This window comes from Nyctibius grandis, chromosome Z (assembly GCF_013368605.1).
Source record: "Nyctibius grandis isolate bNycGra1 chromosome Z, bNycGra1.pri, whole genome shotgun sequence".
Taxonomy (NCBI): Eukaryota; Metazoa; Chordata; class Aves; order Nyctibiiformes; family Nyctibiidae; genus Nyctibius; species Nyctibius grandis.
Window position 1 is genome coordinate 14,510,748 of NC_090695.1, and position 26,573 is coordinate 14,537,320.

The window sequence follows — 26,573 nt, forward strand, 5'->3', positions numbered from 1 at the left end:
CAAAGCTAGTTAAATTTTATTTTCCAAAACCCCAACCTAAATAAGTATGTTAAATAAACATCCAGAAAACAGTCAGTGCTCACTCTATTAGGAGATGCACAAGTTATTTAACCAAACAACAGTGAAATATTAACAGAATTATTTACAGGCTTATTTACACCATGTGTTCTTTACAGTAGATAACTTTTGGGAAATATTTCCATTTGTTTTTGGTAAGGCGCTCTACTCAGCCTAACCAGTAACAGGTAATGGGAAACAACATGACTGAGTTTGGCAACAACAACAATAGAGTATCCTAGGAAAACTAACGTGATTATATGGGGTCAAAAAAGAGCAGCTGGCTTCAGAATGTTAATGTTTATGAAGTATATGAATTTACTCCAACTACAAAATTGAATCAAACTACATAAAATTAGAAGAATTGAGAAAGTTACAAGGGGTGCTGGAAGGTTAGACATGTTAGATACACTTTAAAAAAAAAAAAAAAGAAAAATCAAGCACTGCACGTACTCTTGAGAAGCATGGGTTAAAACGTAACTATATTCATACAATCTTGAAGAACAGAACAAGTTAAAGGATAGTTTTGCTTGTGAAAGTTGGAAATAAGCTTATCTGAACCAAAGATCTTGAAAGCACCTGACTTGCAAAATATTGCTTGCTTTTTCACATATCAACATGTAACATACTTATTCCAGAAAAAATAGTCCCGACTTCACCCATATGTGTTTTGGAAGAGTAAGAAAAAGGAAATAAACAAAACAAAAAGCCCCACACAAAACAAACCTTAACAAACTACTTCTCATGATTGTGATCTACAGAAAAAAAAAAAAAATCTGTAATTGGAGCATATTCTCCTTAGGAAAAAAAAATTAAATACCAGATATCTTGTATATGGGAAAAAGGATGATAAATCCCAACATACACTAAAACAAGCAAGCAAGCAATTAAATTTAGATCAAGATATTCTTCCCCTTTCTCCCTCAAGGGAAACTTTATGGGACAGTTCACCATTAAATTTTAATTTCAATTATGATAACTTTAAAATTGTTTTTATTGCAGCCAAAACATTGTTCATATACCTGTACAGAAAATACACTATGATACATACACAACATTTTAAGTTACAGGGCATAAGTTTACAATTTTTGGCAGACTCTGTTAAACAAAGTGGAAATTGTATAACTTTAGTACTTGGAGAAAGTCAAGTGCCTTGTTTTGGTACAAATGTTTTGTATCCCCGTGTATTCTAATTGTACCTAAACTGGCTTAATAAACTAACATTAATGTGTAACATCTCACTGTTTTCTCTTACGTTCTGATTCTAGACAGAATTCTTCATACGCTTCTTCAATTTCTGGATCCATCCCGTTATCAATGTCATAAAAATACCTTAAAGAAAAAATCACCAAAGATGTTAAATTTATGTACGGATTTTCAGAAGCATTTATGTAGATGTCACGAATAAAACAGAGCTTGACAAATAGCAGTTAACTATGACATTTTCTTAAAGGGGATAAGGAGGAAAAAACACATGGGTACTAGGAAAACAAGTAAACAGAAACCTCAAAGCAGCACAGATTATGTACAAATAGCTACAGTGTCTAGCACCATTTTAGATTATCTGATGCTGTCCACAGTTTAAAAGACAGAAAGAGTTCCCAAGATGCTAGAAAAAGCAATAATGCAATCCAAGCTTCCCAAGATGTAATAATGCATCTCTACTGATCTATTTGCAAAAAACATAATTAGCATAATATCAGCATAATTTTTGGTTGGTCAACATTCTAGTTGAAATACTGCACCAACTGTCTTGGTTGCACAGTAGTCAAAGAATATATTTATATAGAAAACCTGCATTCCTATTTGTTGATATATGAAAGAAGGCAACCTTAATTCACCTCCCTATTGCATCTACATTGTATTACCTTCTATTATATGGTAACCAGGCCTTCCGAAAAAATCTGTCTTGTTTAGGTCACAGAAAAGACTGGATCCCATTAATGATAAGTATTGCGCAGAGTGGAGACTACCATAGAGTTTCAAAATAAAGCTGGAAACGAATGAGGATCACTTCGGCTTGCTTTCTCCTCATAGTTACTGGGAATTAACTTGAGTGTTCCTTATTTTCTCTAGGTCTAACTGGAGTGTTCATCACCATAAACTAGGACAATGGAGTTGTAGCTTGAACATGATAGTGTATATAATTCTAAACAGCCTTAAAAAAACAGTCAGCAGCTACTGACTCTCAAGAAGTGTGCGTTAATTTCAGGTGCTCAGTTTATTATCTTCTTCTGCCTTAGTTCCAAACAATGGAATCAGCATGTCTCATCTGCACAAAAGCCATAAATGGTATGCTTCACACAAAACCACAGCAAGTGCCACAGAAACATAGAAGGAAAGTATTTTTTCTTCAGCATTGTGCACTGAAGACGCAGTCTACATATTTATTTGTTCTTTCTTTCTTATAGCAGTGTAGACTTGAGAATGGACTCAACACAGAACCCTCCTCCCTGACGTCAGTCATGAGAAATAGCTGACAGAGGATCAGGATACATTTGTCTAAGCTTTTCTTAAGCCTTCAGCAAAGAAGGTTCCACAGTCACCTTGCATGAAGGTTGACTCACAGTCTTCCACATGCCGCTCTTTGGATTTGCTGTGTTTTTGAACTGTCCGTCTGCATTTTGCATTTAATTTATTCTTCAAAGCACAGTGGTTCACATGGGTATTTTCCCCGCCCTCCCTCAGTATGAGCTTGTTGATCTCTGATGACTTCTCTAATTTGTCTTCCAAAGTTCTTGCCACTACCCTCAGCTAGGCACCATCTAAAAGTTTTCTAATTTACTAACAAAAATATCAGTCCAGGCCAGCACTCTTATCACACATAAACACAACACTGAAAATGTTCCTAGGTATCAAATCATGATCTGAAAGTCCTCCTTTAACCAGGTGTACAAAGCTCAGAGCAATTTATTATAGACTGTATTTCTTTCACTGGTTTCCTGTTAAATTCTTATAAACCAGCATCAGAAAGTCAGACTACCTTCCCCTCTGTTGCTTCCCCCTTTACGTTAGGTTTCTTTTCTTCTTCTACAGGAATACTGAATACCCATATAATTGAGGTAATACTATTTATCCTGAGGAGAGAAACTTAATGACCTCCTCCTTTTGAAAGACTGATAATTTTGTAACCATCTCTAGTTGGGATGTGTATGTGCATCAGTCAAATGAATTCAGGTTGCCTTGCTATCAAGACTTGAAGGTCTGATGCTTTGTTTTGCTTGCAAATTTATTTTTTTTTTAATGCAGAAGAGAGTATGTTTTTACATGTGCATAAATATTTGAGATTTAATTATGCTACTCAGTTGGATAAATATAAAATTTTTTTCAAGCTTGTGTGATTACAAACCAGCTTACAACTGAACAAATGCATAACTTGCATTGTAGAGCTAAATAATAATTATATTATTTAGTTTCATTTTTGTCAAGATTGGATTCCTAAGTCTGCAGTAAAAATAACTAGTATGAAAAAAACCTATCACTCAAAAAGAAAACATACGTATCTCCAGGTCCTGATAAATCTGTTCCATTTTCTTCATAATCTGGAAAAAAATCCTCTCTTTCAAGCAGTTCTTGGTACTTTTCTTGGTAATCTGGCAAAGTAAAAATGAGACTGAGTAATACATAAGACTAGTCCTCTAAATTAACATACATCTATACAGTTTGAAAATAGCCAATTTAATGAAGTCATAAATGGCATGAAACATATTATAGAAAAAAATCCTGCTACAGTGTTTTCTCAGGACACCAGTCGGCCTCTAAGAATGGTACCTATCTTCCCAGAGAAGGGGAAGTCACAGATGTAAAGGTAGTCACAGATGTCTTTACCTCAAATGATGTCATTTACGTTGTGCTCACATTATAGAAAACAAAGAAACCAAGGAAGGAACAAACCCTTTTGCTACTAACAACAGACAAACAAAAGAAGACTTGAAGATTTCTGGTTTCCTGGGAAGACCAAGTGCTGAGGACTATGGCACAAATGCATCTGAATTATATGAACTCAAATACATATTCTCCATTTCAAACATTTATCTTCTTTTAACACAGAATAAGGCATGTGTTACACAAAGCCAGGAATTCAGACAGAATTTTGTCTTTTAAGTTGTGTGAGTTTCAGACATCTGAAGAACAATATTTTATGTATTTCAACAGGATATCAATTTAATTACAACTTTTTAAAGACAACTGAGAAGACAAGTATGCTAAGCTTGTGACGTACCTGGATCTGCTGCAGTGAAAGGAACACCATCAGAAGTGTAAAATGTTGGCTCATTCTAAGAATAAAGTTATACAGAAATGTTATATGCATTCAGAGAGACAGCTGTTTGTATTTTTCAGCAATGTGATTGTCTATAAATCAAATTAAATGCACACTAAATTAAGGAACTGAAGTGTCTGTACATTCTTACCATAAAATAGTTTGGGTCATTTTCAGGGGTAGCTTCTGTATGTGGAGAAGTTCCATGAACTCTACCCCAGTTACTTGATCGCAGTTCTACTAGTTTCAGAAGCATATGTTTCACATCTCTGAAATAAACAGAAGCACTACAAAAGTTAGAATGTTTTGTGCTAAGCAAGAAATTGTGTTTCTCTTATCTTGCAAATACTAGGTAGTTAAATCCCCCAAAAAAGAGCTCTGAAAAGGATAAAATTTGGTCTAGTCTGCAGGTAGTTTTGAGTTTTTTTTTTTCCCCCTTGCAAGTCTAGATGCTTTATGTGTCATTTATGAGATATTCAGCCTCTGCACTTCCTTTGTGGTAAAGAGCCCATATGAAGCAGAAATTGCTACAGTTTTTATCAAGATACCAAACCTGCAGCACAAGTTGAGGAAAAAATCCTTTTCTGATAAAAGGATAGCACTAGGAGAAATAGGGGGATGATCTTCAAATTGTATTTTAATCATCTAATTCGTGCTCCTAACTCTAGCCCTCTTTATCACACTGAAATTTTGCAGTCAACAGTGAGAAGTAATGTCTCCAATACATTAGATACCACCACCCATTTCATCCCTAAAATAAGAAAAATTGCTTTCTTCTTTTAAGCACACAGAATCACAGAATCACAGAATGTTAGGGATTGGAAGGGACCTCGAAAGATCATCTAGTCCAATCCCCCTGCCGGAGCAGGATTGCCTAGACCATATCACACAGGAACGCGTCCAGGCGGGTTTTGAATGTCTCCAGAGAAGGAGACTCCACAACCTCTCTGGGCAGCCTGTTCCAGTGTTCGGTCACCCTCACCGTAAAGAAGTTTTTCCTCAAATTTAAGTGGAACCTCCTGTGCTCCAGCTTGCACCCATTGCCCCTTGTCCTGTCAAGGGATGTCACTGAGAAGAGCCTGGCTCCATCCTCTTGACACTTGCCCTTTACATATTTATAAACATTAATGAGGTCACCCCTCAGTCTCCTCTTCTCTAAGCTAAAGAGACCCAGCTCCCTCAGCCTCTCCTCATAAGGGAGATGTTCCACTCCCTTAATCATCTTCGTGGAGCAAAGAGAATCACCACAGAGATGATTCATCTCCGTGGAGCAAGTCCATGGAGAAGAGTCTCATTAAGCAATAAATAAATACATTAAATCTTCAGATGTTTTCACTATTAAAATAAGCTTGTATTTTTATATCTTTGAAGCCTCAGCTTGCATTATCAATTTTCTCTGGTTCCTGAAGAAAATTTTCCTCATCCTCCCTGGGGGCAGTTCAATTACAACCCACAGATGCTATGAGCTACCTGTTGGCCTCCCTCCATATGGCAAGAGATAAGGTCATAGTGTCTGAACTCTCCATAGGTTTTTATTAAGTTTGCAAGAAGATGAGGATGAAGTACAGCAGAATCAAATAACCTCATGCACGCAACTGATGGCAAATTGAGAAGCAGAATAAATTAACCAACCGGTCAATTTTTTTCCAGACTGCGGTAAGACCCTGCCAAAAAGGTATACTCTCAAGAAAAAAAAAAAAGGCATATTCCATTTTGCCTTTACATTTATAGTGATTTGTATAAATTTAATACTGTTGCATATTTAATACTGTTTGTATATATCTAATACTGTTAAATTGTTAAATTAAGATTTAAAAGTATAAACTATGAGATATCGTCACTGTTGTCTCTTTCTATGTATACTTGCTCTTAGAGCCTAAAGCACTTATGGAAGATTTCAAGACCTAAAAGGTCAAAAAAACCCAAAAACATATCATTAGAGTGGAACATCCAGATCTATTAAACGATAAAAAACAAAAATGAAGAAAAAAATCCAACCCCCCTCAATTATATTTTTTTTTTATTTTTTACATGGGAAGTGACCCAAATATCACCTGACTTTTCATAAATAAAAGTTATAAGATAATGTTTTGGACATGTTCATCATTCTTGAAGATTTTTAAGGTGTTCTGTTTAATATAAAAACAAAACACTGCACATAAATTTATCTTCTCACCTGCTACAGTTTGCGTCCAACACAACATTTTCAATTCTCTGAATCACTTCCTCCATATCATTCTTTCCTTTTTCTTTCCAGGCATCTTCTAAAACTGAGCCTGTCAACTGAAGACAAGGGAGTATGTTTTTTTTTAAATAAAATCACAAAACTTAATAAACTGTCAACAGAAGAGATTCTGTAACAATTTGTAATGTTTAGATGCATTGTGTGACTACCTGAGGGCTAAAGCTCCCAATCACCTAGACCTTTTTGCTAAATAGTTTAATAGACCTTGTAAATGGTGTATTTTAGACTACAGAGAGCTCTGTCCAACGTTTATGTTACTTAGAAGTTCACAGCCACTTCTGTTTCAGTCTTGAAATGATTTTGAAACAACTCTTCAGTGACATCTGTCAGATCTTACTTAAGTACATGATATAAAAAAGCAGACCTTATTTTTGCAGATGATGCCACCAGCTTACCTGAGAGTAACAACTTTAGAAGCACTTAGTCAACTCAGCTAGCATCAGAGATACCAAAGAATTTCATCTGGGTATATACAAGAGGAGCCAAGAATAATCTAACCAAGCCAGCCTGAATTTTAATACATAAAATCTGCGAGGCTGAAGCTGCTGCCGAGAGAGCTTTTGTCTAGAACTGCTGTGGATGAAAGCCTTTTATATTACAAATACGTACTTCATTGCCTAATAATTGCACAGTAGGAGTTAAATCAGAAAAAAATAGTTTGCCACTATGATAAAAGTTAATAGCAATTCCTGATGTACTCAGCATAAATATGACATGATCCAAAATGCCTGGAATGGCATCTGATGATACAAAGGAATAAAATGCAGAGATAAAAAAAGGAAGCATCTTAGTCAGCACTTGTTTGGTATTCTCAGTTTTCTACTGCGGTTCTACCTGGATCCAGATAATTAGATAATAGCACCAAGAAGGTTTTATTAAAAACATATTACAAAGCAAACAGGTGAAAAAACTGTATCTATCACTAAGCAAACAGGTGAAAAAACTGTATCTATCACTATATTAAATGGAAAAGACAACAGGAGACATTTATTGCTTCAGTAGTGAAACCAAGGTTTCATGAAACCAATCTACCTACAGATATACTCCAACATTTGTAGATACTGTAAGACATCAGAAAACACTTGCATTAAAAAAAACAAACCCACTCTGTTCTGTAACACATTTTAGATTTAGCAACACATCATAAAATAATTTAGATCAGTCTTATTTTAGAATGGATGCTGTGAAGCCAAATAAATATTCCAAGAATATCCAAGTGAGACCTTCATCTTCTTTGGAGAACGATTATAAAAAACAGCAGCACTGGAAAGCTTCCCGATTCTTCTACTGCCTTTTTGAAAGGTCCTTCAGTGAGCCTTGCCTCAGGGAAGCACTGCCAATATAATGACTGACAACAGTAGTGAATGTGTGTGTTGAACAAAACCTCACACTTGCTATGAAGCAACCTGCTTAAACATCCAAACTTCAAATGAAGGGTTTAAACTGGATGATGTGAAACCTCTCTTCCCTATTCCCTATTTACTATATCTAAAGAAGGTGCCAGAACTGGAATTCAAGATAGAAAAGTCTGAAAAATAGTGGAGTGGGAAGAAGGGGGAAGAATGAGGAAAACCAACCAAGCACAAAAAAACAGAAACAAAACTCCAGAAAAAAAACTGTTTAGCTTTTGACCTTCATTGCTAAAATAAACTGTTTTCCCAACTATGTGTATATCCACAGTAGTGAAGATAAAAGTTTCTCCCTGCACAGAGGCTAACAATTTTTTTAAGAGAAAGTAAAAAAAGAGCAAAGAGGTTGGTTTTCATCATGAAAGAGAAATATATATATATTTCTACAGTAGTACTGATGTAGACAATACAGTATGAAATAACTGATACCAAGAACCTTTTGCTGCAAAAAGTGGTAGACCCTAACTGCTGAGTGTCCTTCAGAACAGAGAACATACCCAAAACACCACAATTCATTCAAGTTGCTTACAGTTCTCTCCCACACCAGAAGTCGCAAAAGGAGACCTGAAGGGACTGCTTACTCCTTTGTGGCTTGGCTTCAGTTTTATTGCTCTTGCATGTACACAAATGGCCTTGCATTTTACTTTTAGAATAGTGCATTACTTTTTTGTTGGCAGAATTTCATAATGCTACTAAGAAAGAAAAAAAAAAAAAAAAGAGTACAGCTTGCTCTGCTAATGATGTAATGCATAAAACCCTATAAACACTTCCTCATCTACAGCTTACCCCACTGCTCCCGAAGATATAAAGGTTAAAAAACTTGATTCTTTTTTTTTTTTTCTTTGGAAACTACTCTCACCTTCAGCAATTTCACTGCACATATCAAATTACTGTCCACAGGATTAGAGAAGAGTGCATTTAGTAATTCCCGAAGGCCTTCTTGAAGAACTTCTGCTCTCATTACCTGTCCCGTTCCTTTAATCTGCAAAATACATATATAAAAAAACTTTTAAAAGACTTCAGTTTTAGAAATTAATTTAGTCACATTTTCACTCTTGAATGCTGTATGATTTGGTTTGTGATCAACACAGTTGAGCTCTTTAGTTGGAAGAATGTGCCAAATACTGTACCTATTTTAGAACATAGACTTTGAATAATATCCTTACAATTCTGATATCTATATAACAGTGCATATCTAGCATTTTGTTTCTTTGCTAATAAATTGCTAAGAAAAGCTACCAAATGCCTGGCAAATAGTCCACAAAATCCCAAATTCTCAGAACCCCATGCTCTTTCCCATACTACATTATGTATTCTCTACAGCTGTAGGGGCTTACTTCTCAAAGGCATTCTTTATGTATTTAAAAAATTATAGAAAATGGTTTAGAAATAAGTGGTATACTACACAGAAGCAGACAACTCCCCCTCCCCCAAGCCCTTTGCAAATCTTCCTTTTTCCTTGGAGCAAGTAAAAAGTAGATTTCAAGGCCCACTTATGAACAGAAATGGAAGAGTCAGAGAATTTTCTTTCCTCGTGCCAGCAGAACATTGTTACAGTGTCTGCTTAAATCAAACCATTAAAATAATCCAGTCAAAAATATATTTTTAAGTACACTACAGCAGTTAGTGAACTTACTGAACTCACAGGTATAAGAGTCAAAATAAGTTTATGTGTACACACTTTTTTGTACATATCAGATTTAAAAAAAAAATCTAAATACAAGATTTCATGCCTCATGTGTAAGTTACAGACTCAATCTTCAGAAGAAATGTCTTTAAAGGTGTGCATTTTTAATTGCTCATTTTGAGGATTTCCACAGCTTCCTCAAGGGTTTGATAATAGTTCCTATCAGTGGCTGAATAATGAATTATATGGGTTATTGATCCTGATCTGCCTCTGCTAGGTTGTAGCATTTCCTATGTCAGTTAAGTGTAGTCATCTGAGGGTTTTGCCAGGCAAAGGAAAATACCAAAAGCTTCATTCCAAAGGTGGTTTATGGTTGGTTCTTTTTATGAATTCTTACACTTTTTTTTTTTAAAAAAAAACCCCTTATACACTTCTAATGATCTTGTCATTTTTTTGTGTATCTGTTTCTTGGACACACATTGTAATGAAACTGTTCTAAAGTTCTTCTACTTTATTCCCCTCTCCCTTTGGAAAAACACCTCAAATTCTATTCCATTTCAGTATTTATGTAAACACAACAAAAAATTAATGAAGAATCACTTGACGTGCAACTTTCTTCTTACCTCTAGGTTAAGGTACAGTTCAGCTAAGAAAAGCACAAAGGCATGAAATTGTTTTCGAGTAGTCTCATCTCCTTTGGTAGCTTCATCTCTGTTTTCATACTCTGTTCGACACCTGCAAACATTAAAATGAAATCATATAATCTATAGACATCCCAACATATATAACATGCTACTTATTTAGCAGAATGCTAAGAACTTATGAACTGCATTAAAACTGTTACATGTTGAATGCTGGAAAGTATGATTTGTGAAGGAAATGAGAGGACTTCACAAAGACACTGTGGATTTGTGTCCTTTTAGATGAATAGATATGATTACATGGTTATGTTTTCAAGCACTGAGCTATCCGAAACAGCAAAATGAAATAGAGCAAATTAGAACATGTAAAAATTAAAAGATAGTTACACAGTTTATATATTAGAATATGGGTCCAGGAAGTTTAACACAGGCAGCCAGATGTCCACAGAAATAAAGCAGATATACTTTGAAAGACGTTTTCCCCCTTTCAGACTGCTGCCCATATTGTCTTAGGTGCCTTTACACTTATTTGATAAATTCTTTACCTCACAATTTTAAGTGAGCGTGATGCATAATTAATTACATCAAGCTGAGTAGTGCGGTTGACACGCTGGAGGGAAGGGATGCCATCCAGAGGGACCTTGACAAGCTTGAGAGGTGGGCCCATGCAAACCGCATGAAGTTCAACAAGGCCAAGTGCAAGGCCCTGCACATGGGTCAGGGCAATCCCAAGCACAAATACAGGCTGGGCGGAGAATGGATTGAGATCAGCCCTGAGGAGAAGCACTTGGGGGTGATGGTTGACAAGAAGCTCAACATGAGCTGGCAACGTGAGCTTGCAGCCCACAAAGCCAACCATATCCTGGGCTGCATCAAAAGCAGCATGGCCAGCAGGCTGAGGAAGGCGATTCTCTCCTCTTTACTCCGCTCTCGTGAGACCCCACCTGCAGTACTGCATGCAGCTCTGGGGCCTCCAGCATAAGAAGGACATGGAGCTGTTGGAGTGGGTCCAGAGAAGGTCCACAAAAATGATCAGAGGGCTGGAGCACCTCTCCTATGAAGACAGGCTGAGAGAGTTGGGGCTGTTCAGTCTGGAGAAGAGAAGGCTCCAGTGAGGCCTTCTAGCAGCCTTCCAGTACCTGAAGGGGGCCTACAGGAAAGCTGGAGAGGGGCTTTGTACGAGGGCATGTAGTGATAGGACAAGGGGTAACGCTGTTACGCTGAAAGAGGGTAGATTTAGATTAGATATTAAGAAGAAATTCTTTCGTGTGAGGGAGGTGAGACACTGGAAGAGGTTACCCAGAGAAGTTGTGGATGCCCCCTCCCTGGCAATGTTCAAGGCCAGGTTGGATGGGGCTCTGAGCAACCTGGTCTAGAGGAAGGTGTCCCTGCCCATGGCAGGGGGGTTGTAACCAGATGATCTTTAAGGTCCCTTCGAACCCAAACCATTCAATGATTCTATAGACATAAATACAAATACAGAGGATTAAGATAACATGGCAGTGAGGTAATTTTTCTAGTACTCAACTACTGTGCCAAAAATATACAAGTTTACATAGCAGTTCAAAAACAGAATTAAAAAATATTTGAGATAAAAGGAAAGCCAGACAACTTCTAATGTAGTCTCAATGGTTATATAATGGATTGATAAACACCAGAGAAACTGAAAAATGTAAGGAGATGAAATACAAAATTTAAGGTATAAACTTGGGCTGAGAAACAGAAGAGGAGCTCTCTGTGGTCAGTGTTTGGTGGTTTATGCCCCCCCCTTTCATCCATATTGGCAATAAAAATACAAGCAACTTTAAACTCATGGCTTCAGGGTGCTAAAATGAATGTTATTTATTGGGTTGGCTTTAAAAACAGGGACTCAGATAATCCAACATTAACAGGGATTTCCTTTGTGTTCAAGTAACAAGCAGTTAAAAAAACAGAAGATAAAAGTGGTAATTTTCAAGGCAAAAAGACTCATCTGCTTTGGGACAAGGGAAAAAAAAAATATTTTCAGCTTCTCCACAAGGTACCACTTGTGATAAAAGATCATCAGAATGCATTGCTGTTGAAGTTTATAATGCTTTTGCTCCTAAACACAAGTAGACTATGTGAAGCTTTTAAAATAAGTAGCAAACCTGAACCTTTGAAAGCCAGAAGTCCTTAAAGAAAAAAAGGCTAATTTCTAAAGAATTCTGAAGTATTAAAAGTGTACTACTCCTTTAAACGTCATGCACCAAGACTTAAAAGGAACTACATCCATTTAAAAAATGTGTTTTTGTCAGCTACGAAGTCTAGTAATTATTAAACCGTAAGCCCCCAGAACTCTGTAGTAACTGAAAATTGAAGAAATTTACCCTTCTGGATTTTATGCATCTACTTAATAGATATAAAATCACTTAGCCATCAATTAATAAACCTTACACAGCAACTCCAGCTGGAAAAGTAATTAAAGAAAAAACCACAATGAAATAAGTCCTGGCAAGAGTCAAACGACAAGGACAGTACATGTGTGTGCATTCAGCATACTTTTGAAGTTGACTAGCTTTCAAATTTACCCTGTAATTTGGGATCAGTCTAAGATACTCAGTTCAAAAGAGCCTACAGAACTCTGACATTTTCATATGTAAAAATATTAAAGTATTTAAAAATATATGTATTCAATATCCAGTATGTATCTGTGCTTTACTAATCCTCCATCTAAACTTGTATTTTAAATATATACCTCTTTGCACACAATGTTACATACAAAATAAAAAAAAAATAATGTTTGCACATGGAGTTACATACAAAATAGGAAGACATGTAACCTGAGAAAGTAACAGGCTTAAAATGACATGCTGATACTGACCTTTGAAGTAACAACTGTCGGAAGTTCCCACTTTGTGGACTAATGGTTAGATGGTGAGATAGATAGTTACACAACCGTGCTCCCATGTAGGAAAAATTTGGGACAGATGTGGCCTTCCAAAATAGAAGTGGAAAAATAAATTATTCATAAAAGTCATGATTAGGCTATAAGGAAATACCTTTAAAAGCTTTTTTGAAAACTATGTTTAACAATAATTGATTAGACAACTGAAGAGCAGAAGATTAATAATTACTGTTTGTCATGTTTATTTTTGTATCTCATCAACACTTTGCTATACGCATTTCAGCACTTAGAAGTTTGTTATACTGTGATTTTGTGGCTTTAAGAAAACAACCACCATCATGCCATGCGTCCTCAACTCTACTTCGCTATTGTGACCTTCTCCAAAGAGTATCTGAAAGTGACTTACAAACTGTTCATACAAAAAAATCAACAGTGGACATTAAGACACCTTTTCAATGACATGCACTCTTTCAAGTGGCAGTGAGTACATTAAAACAAAATAAAAAAAGTTGCCTTCATTCAGTCTAAGAGATATTTATCCCAGAATCCATTTTTGGCAATAGCGAATGCCCAGAGAAAGAATACAAGAAAATGGCAACTAAAGATAAATACTTTCTCCTGTACACACTCCAGCCATCTGCAGAGTATCAAACTCCTGATTCATAAGTTAAAACCGTTATCATTACAGTTAATAGCTCTTGACAAGTTCTTTTTTCTAAAAGAAGTCCTATTACTGTTGAACATTTACACTTTTATAATCTAGAAACAGGTGGTAGCAATGGAATTCCACAATGTAAGTTATATACTGTCCAAAAAATATTTTGCTTTAAATCTGATACTTCAAAATTTCAAGAGGTGGAAAAAAATAATTGGGAATTCAAGGGCATCTACATTCAACCTCTCATAGAACTTAATGCAGAACATCCCCGTATTTTGGCAATTTATTACTATTCACTTGTTTTGATCTAACAACACTTGCATTTGAGATTATTTCCCAGATACAGCTTCAGTGAAAAGAGGTTCTGTTGTGAATAACTCCATCAGCTCTGCCAAAAAGAAAACAGGGATACTAAGAACTCATTCAACTTCTCCTATGGCTTTATCATCTTTGTACATTTCTTTTACTTCTTGATCATCTGTCAGCGCTTTTAGATGTGCTTGCACACTTCTGCTTCTAACATGGTTGAAAAAAGCATCTTGCCACTAGCATGTCAATGCATTATAGCTAGTTACCTTCTAAATGCAGAGAAAAATATGCACTCTGTGTAACTCTACTATGTGCATGAAGTCACTGGAAAAAACTGAAGTGTCTTTGGAAGATACAACAAGTTTAAGCAATTAAGACAGTCAAATAGAATTTAGTTTTCAGTAAGAGGCACGTGAAATAGCTAACGAGATTTTTAGTGCTTTGGCTCAATCAGTTGCTTGGACTAGAAGAGGTGCCCCCCTTTTTTATAAAGCAAAAATACATCACTTAAATTACACTCCTCTTTCCTAACAAAAAAAACCAAAACACACAAACAAAATCACACACACAAATTCTTCAAACTATATCTGTATTTTTTAAACATTATCTTCCTAGTTATTTAGTCTGTATTTGTGGTTGCATCAAGTACTGAAACAATTAAATTTTAGGTATTATGACCTGGCATAGCACACAGAGACAAATAAAACCCCACCTTACATCTTCTTAATAATCAGTCGTTACAGTGCAATATCATCTTCCCTGAATTATTGTTGCTGGTAGTCCCAGTTTATCTCAGACTCAAAAAAGTCACAATCTAAGCATGAAGGCTAAGATACCAATAAGCATCTTGAGAAATTTTAGTTGCTGTAACAGCAACAGTCCACTGTATTAACGATACAACAGCCAAGATTCTTAAGCTATGAAGTCAGAGCGTTCAACTTTTGGAAGACAAGAGAACTGGCACTTCACTCTGTCCAGAGACATAAATGGATTAGGAAGAACAGGAGGAAGTATATAATTAATCCTTACAGACAGGCTCAGACACCTGACACACAGATGAAGGGATGACTGTACAGGACTTTGTTTTCTTTATTTTAGTATTTTGCCTTCACAAACCTAGCATCTGTAAATCTGCTCAGTTGGGTTAAATTAACATAACTGAAGCAGATGCTAATAAATACACTTCAGCAATTTTAATTGTTTTGTGATAAGCCAGGAAACACAAATACTGGAGCCTCTGCTCAAGACAGAAGAATAGTAAGCATAGTTGACTTACACTTGAACACCATTCTATCCCGACATACAACAAAACCAAAATCGGATAGTTTTGGATACTAGCACAGCTTTTTTGCACTAAGTTTTCTTTTTCACATAATTTCAGACTGATAACACTCAATGCTTCTCAGTTGAGGAAGGCACAGCCAACCCTAACACTGGACTTGTTTTTAAATAGAAGTAGAGAGGAAGAGGCAACATTAAAGAGTTACATTAAATGACAGACAATGTATTTAACATATATGAAGTTGAAAATGGGATAAATTCCTCTTTTTTTGTTCCAATAAAGTTTATGGAATTTGTTTATCTTTTTTTAACTATCTTCCACATGTTCAAATAAAGGATGGGGAAATGATGCTGCCAAACACAGCACAGGCAATCTTAACATCTAAGTAAATTGTTCTGAAATAAATGTGCATCAATTCTGTATGATAATAAGAAACTTGAGTCTCTACAGTTTTGTACAATAACCAACCAGTCATGCAGCTTCTACATACCCCAGATTATTTTACAGTAAAAATATTCTGCAAGTATCTGCACTTAAAAGGTGAATACAAGTCTGCGTTCTTCAAGGTAGAATTTGAAAGCAAGAACCCAGGAAAGTGAGAGACACTCCATGTAATAAATAGCAAGCACAAGTGTGACTTCATTCTCTGCAGCAAACCCAAAAGACAGTAACAGCAGCTCATTTGCTAAGCAACACATATTAAGCTGTTCTTTCCAATGGCTCCCCCAATTAGTACAGAGTTCAGCTCAAGGTCTGTCCTCATTTCCATGGCCATCAATGGGACTAGACCTAGTTACCATCGGACAAGCTTTGCTTCCCTCCAATTATGCTGTTGAAATAGGTATATTCCAAATGAAGAAAGTGTGTCAATAAAAGAGCATTTCCCAAAGGGTGATGTGTGCAGTAGGTATAAATTTAATTTTTTAAATACCAAGGAATTAAAAGTATTATGAAGAATTTTTTTTGCAGGATAGAATAAAAATGTACAACTCTGACATTGCTTAAGAGTTTCTTTAATCTCTACTATATAAATACAGCAATCAAAATATAACTCCCTGTAATTAAGTGCTGTAATTTTAACTCTAGTATGTGACCCAGGAGATCAAAATACACAACAAAGGAAACAGAGTAAATTGGGGAAATTTATCAACCAACCATCCAGGTATCCCACACTTGAGCTACCATTTCAATTTATTGAGCAAAATCTTTCCCTATACGTGTCAGTCTAAAAAGAAAAATTCAAACCATCCAAATACTATGTAGATACAATTATAGAACAAATAATACTGGTATGCCTATCTTGGACACTAGGTAACAGAGGCATAATATCCATGTTATAAAATAGTATACACAGGCTACCTGCTGATAGATGAGTTCAACAAGTTCTTGTAAAGCTTCATCTGCAGTGACCCACGCATTCAGTGTTTCGGCAAACTGCTCTATTTCAGTTTCAAAACAACCTGGTTGCTCGGTGAGGTGATTTAGGAAGTCTTGTACATACTCTGCCAAAGTCAGACAGCCATCATATTTATCTTCAAAGGAAGACTCCTATTGAAAGAGTGAAAGAATATACCAACTATTTAAAAGGAATCTAAAATGATGTTGTTACACTTACTATCTCCAGCAGTAACCAGAGCCCTTGGTCTTGAGTCTTTGCATCCTTGATAGTGATCTTTATTACACAGTTTACTTCAACATTTTTAGAAAGCATAGACCTCAATGCATCAGAAAGTTCCAGTAGTCCTATCATCTTAAGAACTAGGTAATGTGTTTCTATAGTAATTAGGGTCTCCCAGAAAAACACATCAAAAGACAGATTAAAAAGAAACCAAACAGTTTGTCAAGTTGGGTGCAAGATTAACTAACAAACTATTAAGTAAGTGTATCTGTTAAGAATAAAACTACTAAACTGAGGCTCAGCACCCATTCCTGATGTGCAAACTGTAAAGCAGATATATGAAATGTAGAAGGAAAAATAAATGAAAATTTCAAACAAAATATTTTGGGCTTTCATAGAGTATATAGTGCTCCCAAATACGCAGTAGAGGGACAGATTACAGAAACACAACAGATATAGTGTAGTGTTGCCATGTAGAAAACATAGTCAGGAAAAGTGATCTTTTAAAGTCAGCAAATTTGCATCTCTTGGCAATGGATGAAAGATTATAAGGCACGAAATGAAACTACTAAAATGGTATTGCATTAATTTGCAGCTACTGAGGTTAAAAAATAGACAGTAAACACACCTGCTCCCTTTATCAATGTTTATGCTCCTGCTGATGGAACAGAAGGCTGCTAATTTTGTCCATTCAGAAATGAATGTATGTAACAGTATCTAAAGTGAATACTGTTCTGGATGATTATAATGCTAGTATATGAGGGGAATAGCAAAAGAAGCAGCATACTTTGTGATGTCACTAGTAATAACACAGTACAAATAATTCACTTTGTGAAAATCATCTGATATGAGATTTCAGAAGTGCAGGCAGGAGCCTGAAGAGGGACTGCTAAAGAAATGACTTATCATTAGCGATTCAAGACATAAGGGTAATGTACAGAATATCGGAATTCTCAACTGATCTACTGTTTAACAAGAAAAAGGTTTAAAATATATCTACGGTAATGAAAAAATGAGCTAAAATGATAAAACACTTTTGCTTTACTTAGTGGACATAAATACATTGATAAAGTTTATAATTATATTTTCTGTCTCCCCACCACCCCTCCCTTGATGAGGGGATGTTGTTTACTTTGTCTTCAAAATGCCTCAGCCTCTCCTCTACCGTGAAGCAACATGGATCTGTGAAAGATTTTTATCTGGATATGAACTGTGGAGAAAGACAGATACACAGTGCTGAAAATCAAGCACTGTCATTAATTTCATGACGCATGAAGCAGATTTTCCAAAATTCTTTAAAGACCCATGTCATAAGGGTGTACAACTTAAGCTAATGTGGGACACATCAATATAACAAAAGAAAAACTAGAAAGATTTCCTCTGATGTTTAATTAAGTAGAATATGTGCCCCGTGAATAATACTAAAGACAAAGTTACTTAATGTCGCCCATCAGAAACAGGAAAAAAATATGGGTTTACGGAAATGGTGGCAAATTGTTACTACTCGTAAGGATAAAGCCTTCAACAACCTGATCTGTGTTGGTTTTGCTTCGAGTTCGGGATTGGAAATGAGGAACTTCAGAGGTCCTTTACAACCTAAAGAATTCTATGATTGCAATGGTTTGGAGCTTATAAAGCTAAAGAACAAAGGCTAACAGACCTCTCTGTAACTTGCTAAATATTCTATTTCTCTATAGGAAATCAACTTTTACTAGGCAATTTCAAGTAGCCCAGTAAAACTTCTGTACAATAAAGTTGAACTATTTTGTTCCACAGAACTATGACATTATTGTGCAACAACTGCAGCTTAATCACATACAGCTGAACTAGCATCTCTCCAAACAACCTGTTTGAAAACTCTCCAGCCAGGTTGCAGAGAATGCAATTGCTGTAGCTAGCAAAAGAAGCTGCTCTTTCTGACAGCCATCAGGTTGTTACAAGATCGTCATTCAGCAGAGAGGAAAGTACCTTCCTCTCATATTCACCTGATAAGAATTCAATCTGGGAGGAGAATGTCCTTGTTTTGGAAGGGGCTCCAATACCATTTGGTATATTGGTGTCTCTGTACTCCTATTCCTCTTCCCCTTTTGCAACGAAGAGGCTACACACAGAGGCTAAACTCTGTACCACATTTATCTACCTGTACTAAATATGGAACTCTAAAGTTTTAGTAACTATGCCAGCGAATGGAACAAATGAGACAGAAAAATGAGTAATTCAAACATTATAATATTGTATATTGCTAAATTAGTAACACCTGATACTTTTAAAAATTGTTAAATTTAGCCCAGTAACTTCTAGACATAAACCACTTGGTGTTTCTCATTGGCAGATTTTAAGATTTAACAGAGAAGACAGCACTACATACTGCTATTCAACTAAGGAAAACAAAGCAAATCCTTGATTATTTTTAAACAGCAGCTGGCTAACAGGAGGCTATAAATTTGCACATTCATTACAACTTTATGATTCAAAGGCATGAAAGTCAACTAGAATTCTTCCATTAATTTCAATGATTTCTCAGTCAAGCCAACACTGTCTAATCCTTCTTCTTTATGTTTGATAACTATTGGATGGGATCGTGGATTATTCACAACAGAAGAGTCACCAATTTAAAAAATATAGATTTGCCTCTCTGCTACTAGAAGTCAGTTCATGAGTTTAAAGACATAACAGTGAAAAGGCTGAATAGGTACTAAAACTCCTCCGATTTACATAAACACCAGAAAGTCTATAGAAAAGATCCATAAGTCAAATCTGCTCTTGGGCTGTTTCTGTATATGTGCTAATTACCACTTTCCTATACCTGATAAGTATTCACAACATTTCCTCTTAGAAACTTGGTCACTAAAAATTTATCATTGATTTGATTTCTCTTCAGACTTCTTAGGAACAAACTTTTTTTCCCCTTCAGATTATATGCACCGAACAAGTTTACAATAAAGTTATTGCAAACTTAAGTACAAAGACTGTTGCATATACAAAATCACCTATCCATGCTGTATGAGGTTAAGTGACACCCTCATGCTTGGCTGAACTTATAAAACCAATATTGAGGCTGCTTAGCCTCCTTTTGCAAATTTACTGAAGTTAAAAAAAAAAAAAAAGAAAAAAAAGCAAGGGGGGAAGGATTCCATCAAAGATAATACAAATCTCATTCCTAAAACTATGAAGTGAGAACATCATTATGCCCTTACGATGGAGTGACAGCCATATTATTATCATATAGCCAGGCCAGAGAACAGTCTGACATTTCCTACTGGCAATCCAAACCTAAATCTAGTCACCAATTCTACTGCAGACATCCACAGGTTCTGATAGGATGGACAGCTCTATGCAAACAGAGAATTCCACAGAGGTCTTTCTTCCCCAAAGACCTGGTGAAAAATAAGAAGTACCAACTTTTATTATATGATGCATCTACCATATTGATCTGAGATCACTCTTAGTCTGGCTGCAAATGTATTTCATATTAGGTATGTGGGTAGGTAACTGCTAGGATTGAGTCTAACCCTACTTTTTTGCCCTTTGGTGATACAATACCACTGAAGGAATTAAAAAACACATGATGGTACATAGAGTTAGGCAGTCATGGCCAATCATACCCATGACACAGTAAGCTTAGGAAAGGTAAAGCCTATGCTCAGAAAAGCTAAAGTTCAAGCTTTCTCCCACAATTGCTTCAAAACCCTGTGAAATCTGCATAAAAGTGCAGCTAAGCCTTTACTTAAAATGCTATGTAGATCTAACTACAGCAGAGGCGGTCACCAGAAAGACAGCTTACTCTAATGTTGGGTATAATCAATGCTTGGTGTAATCAACAAGGAATGTGGTTATCTGCAGCAAGCTTTAGCAAAATATCCCATGCTAAAGGCTCTCACATACACCATAACATTCATCCGTTATCACGTAACATTCTGACTGTGACTCTGAAGGTTATCATCAGAATTTTTGGAATCTCTTCAGCAAATGCAGCATTGAAGTTATCTGAGATACAAGACCTCAATAAAACATTGTTAACTTGAATGTAAGTAAATTGGCATATACCAAGAAGAGAAGATAAACACTCACCGCAAAGTTCTGATTGAAGTTCTGGTTGTATCCTGACGGATAAAACTCAGGTGCTTTAACAGACAACTTTGATGTTACCACAGGAGCCACAGCCACCTGAGGTTCAGCCATTTCTGGTCCAGAATCAGGAACTGAAATTTTATCTTGTGATCCAGATGGAATTCCTGTCTGTTGCAGGTGTTCTGAAAAGGTTTTTGTTAACAGCTTTTCTTAGAAATCACTAAACTAGTATGTATCCACGAAGAGTACACACAGAATACATAATTTTTTTGACTTTAAATATACTTTTACTATAAATATACTTTCAAGTTTACTTCAAACTTATTGTTTTTATTGTTCTTCTTAAATATGGATGAAGTTTTCACTGTAGCAAACTCGAGATGTTTTTCTACATGACAGAAAGTAAACACGATGTTCATGGGAAGGTGACAAAAATAAGGGGAGAGGAAATAAAAAAAAAAAAAAAGACCTCTCTCCTTACCCATGAAAACACATTTTCTAAAAGAGCTAACCTGAGAAACTAGTAAATCTGCTTATGGTATGCTTGCTCTTCCTGAGGGTTTTTCATAGATTTCAGCTACAAATGCAAGACTTTGAAGGTCAATAAATGGAAGACATCCCCGGATTATTAACAACAGTTTTTTAACATAATCCTCAAAGACACTTAGCTATTGTTCTCATACACCCTTTGCCAAAACATCCAATGAAACTGTTTCAAAACCATATTTTCCACATTTTCCAAATGTATCTTTATTGATAAGCTCCTAAGTTTATTGAAAACAGAACCTGATGCCTACCTGAAAAAGCTAACCAACAAACAATGCTTTGTATTACTGTTGGGTTGGGTTTATTTTTTGGCAAGCCTTTAGGCTAGAGTTCTTCAGTAAGGGGAAGGCTAAGACCATCTGCAGTCAGATTAACAGGTGGATAAAGCACACACACAGATGTGAGGGCACAGAGCGCCGGGGGGGGGGGGGACGACACGGACAGAAAGGTGTTGCGAGTGGCTGCAACACAACATCACACCTTTACCTGGGCACAGGCCCACAGCCCAGAAACATGGCCACTCTTCTGAGGAAAGGTGCACGTGCGCCTCCGCGGCTCCTCTCCGCGCAGTGCCGAGAGGAGCCGGGCAGGTGCCGCGGGTGCGCAGAGCGCTGACCCTCAGGCTGCGGCGGTGGGAAAAAGGACGCGTCCCCGTAGCCAGGCCGGAGGGAGGTGGGGGGGGACGCCCCGCGGCTCCAGACTTAGTGGGACGGCGAAGGGGGGGTGGGGTGGGGGGGGGGGGGGAGTCGGAGCAGCAAGCGAAGCAGGAGCAGAGTGATGCGGACAAACGAGCGGAGCGCGGCAGGCTTCAGGGGGCTGCTCCCCGACACCTTCGGCACCGGGGCCTCCGGAGGGGCGGGAAGGGGGCCGCTGCGCCGCGGCCAGTACCTGCTTTTCCGGTGCCCAGCGGCGCCGTCTTCGGAGGCCGCAATGGTTCCTGCTTCGGGAACAGGCCGCCCCCTTGGTGCTGCTGCTCCTCGGCCGAGCCTAAGCTGTAGGAGCCGCTGCCCCCGAAACGGGCCCCACCGCCGCTCTCCGACGCGCCCACGCTGCTGAGGGGGCCAGCGCCTCCTCGGCCCCGGCCCCGGCCTCGGCCGGCACCTGGAGCTCGGTCGAAACTCTCCGACATGCTCAGGTCGGGACGACTCAAGCGCTCATGGGAGGCAGCCGGCGGCCGGCGCGGGGGTAGGCTGGGGCCCGGGGCGGGGCGGGGCGGGCGCAGCACAGCAGCTCGGTCCCGCCCCGCCGCGGCCCGGGCCCTTCACTTTCAGTTTCACCCCCACACGCACCGCCGCGATGGTCGCGGCCCGGCGCGGCTGATAGCGCCCCCTCGCGGCTTAGCCACGCCCGTCGCCATAGCAACCTCGCCGCGGGGTCGCCGCCGGGCGGGGGAGCAGCGCGGCCCCGCAGCGCCGGGGGAGCCCGGGCCGCCCCGCCCCGCCCCAGGCTCGGTGTCGGCGAGCGCTGCCGCGGCCGGAAAGGCCAGCTCGGCTGCCACGGGTTAAAGACCCTCGCCCGGATTTCGGGCCGCGTTGTCAACCTCACGTACACAGAACTCATGAGTCAGCACCCCCACCCCGCCCCCATCACGGGACCGACTTCAGCGATCAGCCCCCGCGGGGTCTGGCTGTGTCAGCAGCAGATTCTGGGGTGGCGGGACGCGCCGCACCACGCCTGCCCCAAAACCGCCGAAGCTTGGAAACAGCATTTTCAGAAAGAAAATATTCGCTTGTAATCGCTTCCCTCCCCACAGGAGCAGGCAGCGTGAGGTGACCGCAGCAGGACCAGGGCTGCAGCTACACCTAGGGCCAGGTGCATCATGCCATATCACACCCATACAGCTGTTCTCCACAAGGAAGGGGTTTGTGTGGAAAAGCTGCAGGCTGAATTCTAAGTTTAAGACAACGAAGTTAAGCCTCCAATGTGACAATATTATTGTACTGGTAGGGCTATTTAATATAAATGTGTTTGTTCAGAATAAGGTCTGATCTTAAAGTTCCTTTCCAACCAAAATGATTCTATGATTCTATGAAATGCTCTTCTAATTTAAATTTTAATACTTTCCTTGCCAACAGGACCTAACTGAAGGAGTCTGCCCGTGTAATGCATTTTGCTAACGTCGCATTAACTGCGAATGATTCAATTTGCACGTCCATTCACAATTTAATTCACCTGTTTTTGTTCAATTTCAGTCCAGAGCCTTGCTCTACTTGCTTTGTGAACTCCAGAGCTCAATCTGCTTTCCAGATGAGGAAGGCCACTGAGACCTGGGGCACCCAGCACATGCCTCAGTGGGTCCTGCGGGCAATGCCTGTGCTTTGTCTCCTTGAGCAGCTTGTGCTGGCCTCCCCACCTGCTCCTTCCACCGCCAAAGTCAAAGGCTTGTGTGCTGTTGGGTCAAACTGTTCATCAGCCATGAGGGGATGAAAAATACGCAAGTAGGTGTGAAATAGTATTAAAAAAATCAGAATAGCACTGTCTTGTATTAAAAAAAACCATGATTGTCTTGTAAAATGGTATGTTTATAAGTTATGTTCCTATTTGGTTTGTTATTACATTTTACCATTTGTAATTATTAAGGGGGGGTAGGGTGTAAAACATTTGTTACTTTCCCAAGGCATGAATCGGACTGATTTTTGGTAAGAGACAAAGTTGCCCAGACGGTAAAGGTGACACAGTTAAAATTAATTAGGCTCATGGGAAACCTGTTCCTAGGCAACCCCTACTGAAAGTGAAGACTGGTGAACTAACAAATGTGTACTCTGCAACTGAAATGAAACCAAATGTAGGAGATTTTGATGAGTCTTCAAAAAAGTTGAAAGACTTCCCTTGTGTAAACTATTGTGAAAACTAGATTTAAGCAGTATTACCAATCCTTTAAAGATCACACATTAGCTACTAAAATAACTACATCAAAAATATTCAGTGTTCTTGTGTTATTTTAGCTCCCGTTTTACAGCCTATGCTGTGACCTCTGGTCACATCTGCAGACTTCACCTTACGAGGAGGAGAATGAAAAGCTTACATGAACGTGAAAAAGGAAGTTGAGATTCTCAATCACCAGTCTCAGGATCCTGAGGCTTTAAGAAAATGATCATTATATACTGGCATCACTTTTTAATATCCCAGTCTTTCAAGAAAGCAGATCTCATTCTTTAAGGTATACACCTATGACGAATTAAATGCCTCAGGCTGTCATCATTGAACCAGACAACTTTTCACTTTTGGTCATAAATGTGAATTGTTTTCACTTAGCAGATGTTCTGTATTATCTTAATTTAATGACTGTTTGGCAACTACTCACCATTTACCATGGAATGTGATCCCAGATCCATCTTTTTGCTACAGATGCACTACTGAAGTTTACATGAGAGCAGTTGTGTTTGATTGGGAACCAAATTTCTCCTCACCAATGTAGACACCTAAAACAAAAATTACAAAAAAAAGAATCTTTCAGGCAGTTAAACCCAAAATTACAATGCCCAAATACCACCTACAATAGTCAACTCCTTTAGACAAGGCCTAAAATTCGTCTTAGAGTGTTCTGGCCTGAGTAGCTGAAGACCTGCCAATTACTTCAATCCTCTGAGACGAAACAGCAGAAAACCTGAGATAGCTAAACTACCAAGACATACCCTAAGCACCCAATGGCTGAATGAAAACTTTCACCAAACGTAGTTATGACCACTAGAAGTAGGAGTTACCTACTTTGTCCTAAGTTTGTTACCTAATAGCCTAAAACTTAATTCAGCAGCAATACTGCACACACGGGCAGCGCCTGGTGCTGAGAAACCACAAACTGCAACTTTGTCACTACTCAGAACGGAAGCACTTTTACTTTTTTTTTTTCTTTTTATCGTGACAAAGTAATTCTAATTAGAAAAACAGAGAGGACTGGTTCTAGCTTGTAAAACTTAATATATTATTAATAATTGGAATTATGCTGACCCCTACCATACTGATGAGGCATACTGTTGTGCCAGTCAATGGTTACTGACCCTAAAACACAAAACGCATATATTAGCACATACATTGTAACTCTAAACAGCATCTTTCCCACAGATTCATTTAAAAGCACTGTAGTCCCCTAAACATCTAGTAGTAGGATATCCTATTAATTACTTTCAGAGATTCATGTTTTCAGTGCTTCACTTCTAGCCGTAATCCAGCAGTTGTCAGACTGGAAGCTGTGTGACACCACCGGCAACGCGTATTTTGCATAAACATTTACACAGATGTAAACAAATTCAAAAAAAAAAGCCTAACTCACACCCAGAAACTACAGATCTTGTGAAATAAGACAACATATACAGGCAATGGGCAACCTGGCAAGTTGCCCTCCGCAAGCTGTCTCTTCAATAGCACGTTCTCTTTATCGATTCAGACATTATTTATGCAGTTGCCAGAGCTCCTCTTTTTCTGTTACCCTCCCGTATTGTATCTACCACTCTAAGTCCAACGCGTACACCACATCACTGCTTTATTACACATTCCAAGAAATAACCACAATATAAAGATACTACCTACACGCTGCGGCGTTTTCCCACGTGAAACAACCACGTTTCAGGAAGTCTCTTCGCAACTGGCGGCTGCCTCGACCTTCGCCTCCTCGCCCCAGTCACTGCCGGCCCGCCACGGCTGAGGGACGAAGGCGCCACCGACTACTCGTGCCCGCCTGCTGCCACCTGAGGGCTCCCCCAAGGGCTGTGACGACCTCAGCCCTGACAGCGGGGCCTCAGCGTCCCTCGGGAAAGCCCCCGCCCGAGCCGCGGCACCGTGCGAAGCGCAGGAGCGGCGGGCGGAGCTGCCCCGGGAAGAGCCGCCCAGCCTCCCCCCAGTCGCGCGCGGGCACAAGCACGAGCGCGAGCCGCCGGCGGCACGCAGGCGCCACGGGACGGACACCCCCCGCCGCCCCCTCCCAATCGGGGACGGGGCTGGCGCGTCTGACGCGGCAGCTCCGACCTGCGCGTTCCGCTCACTCCT

The 26,573-nt window shown here is 38.8% G+C and overlaps 1 protein-coding gene across 3 annotated transcripts; it reads right to left on the minus strand.

Annotated features, from left to right (window-relative positions):
- On the minus strand, positions 1-26,559 carry PAIP1 (poly(A) binding protein interacting protein 1). 3 transcript variants are annotated; one of them, XM_068424023.1, is made up of 12 exons: positions 26,118-26,559; positions 24,895-25,012; positions 21,045-21,226; positions 16,715-16,903; positions 13,083-13,195; positions 10,223-10,334; positions 8,832-8,954; positions 6,495-6,601; positions 4,470-4,587; positions 4,280-4,334; positions 3,557-3,650; positions 1-1,389 (listed from the first exon to the last, which is right to left on the minus strand). In XM_068424023.1, exons 2-12 carry the CDS (start codon positions 24,923-24,925, stop codon positions 1,296-1,298), a joined length of 1,218 nt encoding a protein of 405 aa, XP_068280124.1. In that variant the 5' UTR covers positions 24,926-25,012; positions 26,118-26,559; the 3' UTR covers positions 1-1,295. The 3 variants fall into 3 exon arrangements, with proteins under 3 accessions (XP_068280124.1, XP_068280125.1, XP_068280123.1); XM_068424024.1 differs by having other exon boundaries at positions 26,114-26,559; XM_068424022.1 differs by lacking the exons at positions 24,895-25,012; positions 26,118-26,559 and adding an exon at positions 22,479-22,754.
- Between the last annotated feature and the right edge of the window lie 14 nt (positions 26,560-26,573).

Bases quoted from the DNA above. Each gene is read 5' to 3' on its own strand.
- PAIP1 (XM_068424022.1), bottom strand. From the start codon at position 22,719: ATGTCGGAGAGTTTCGACCGAGCTCCAGGTGCCGGCCGAGGCCGGGGC. The intron at 16,904-21,044 runs GTGAGTGTTTAT...CTCTTTCAATAG, and splicing joins ACTTCAATCAGAACTTTGCG to GAGTCTTCCTTTGAAGATAA. The intron at 1,390-3,556 runs GTATGTTTTCTT...TTTTTCTTTAAG, and splicing joins TTATCAGGACCTGGAGATAC to GTATTTTTATGACATTGATA.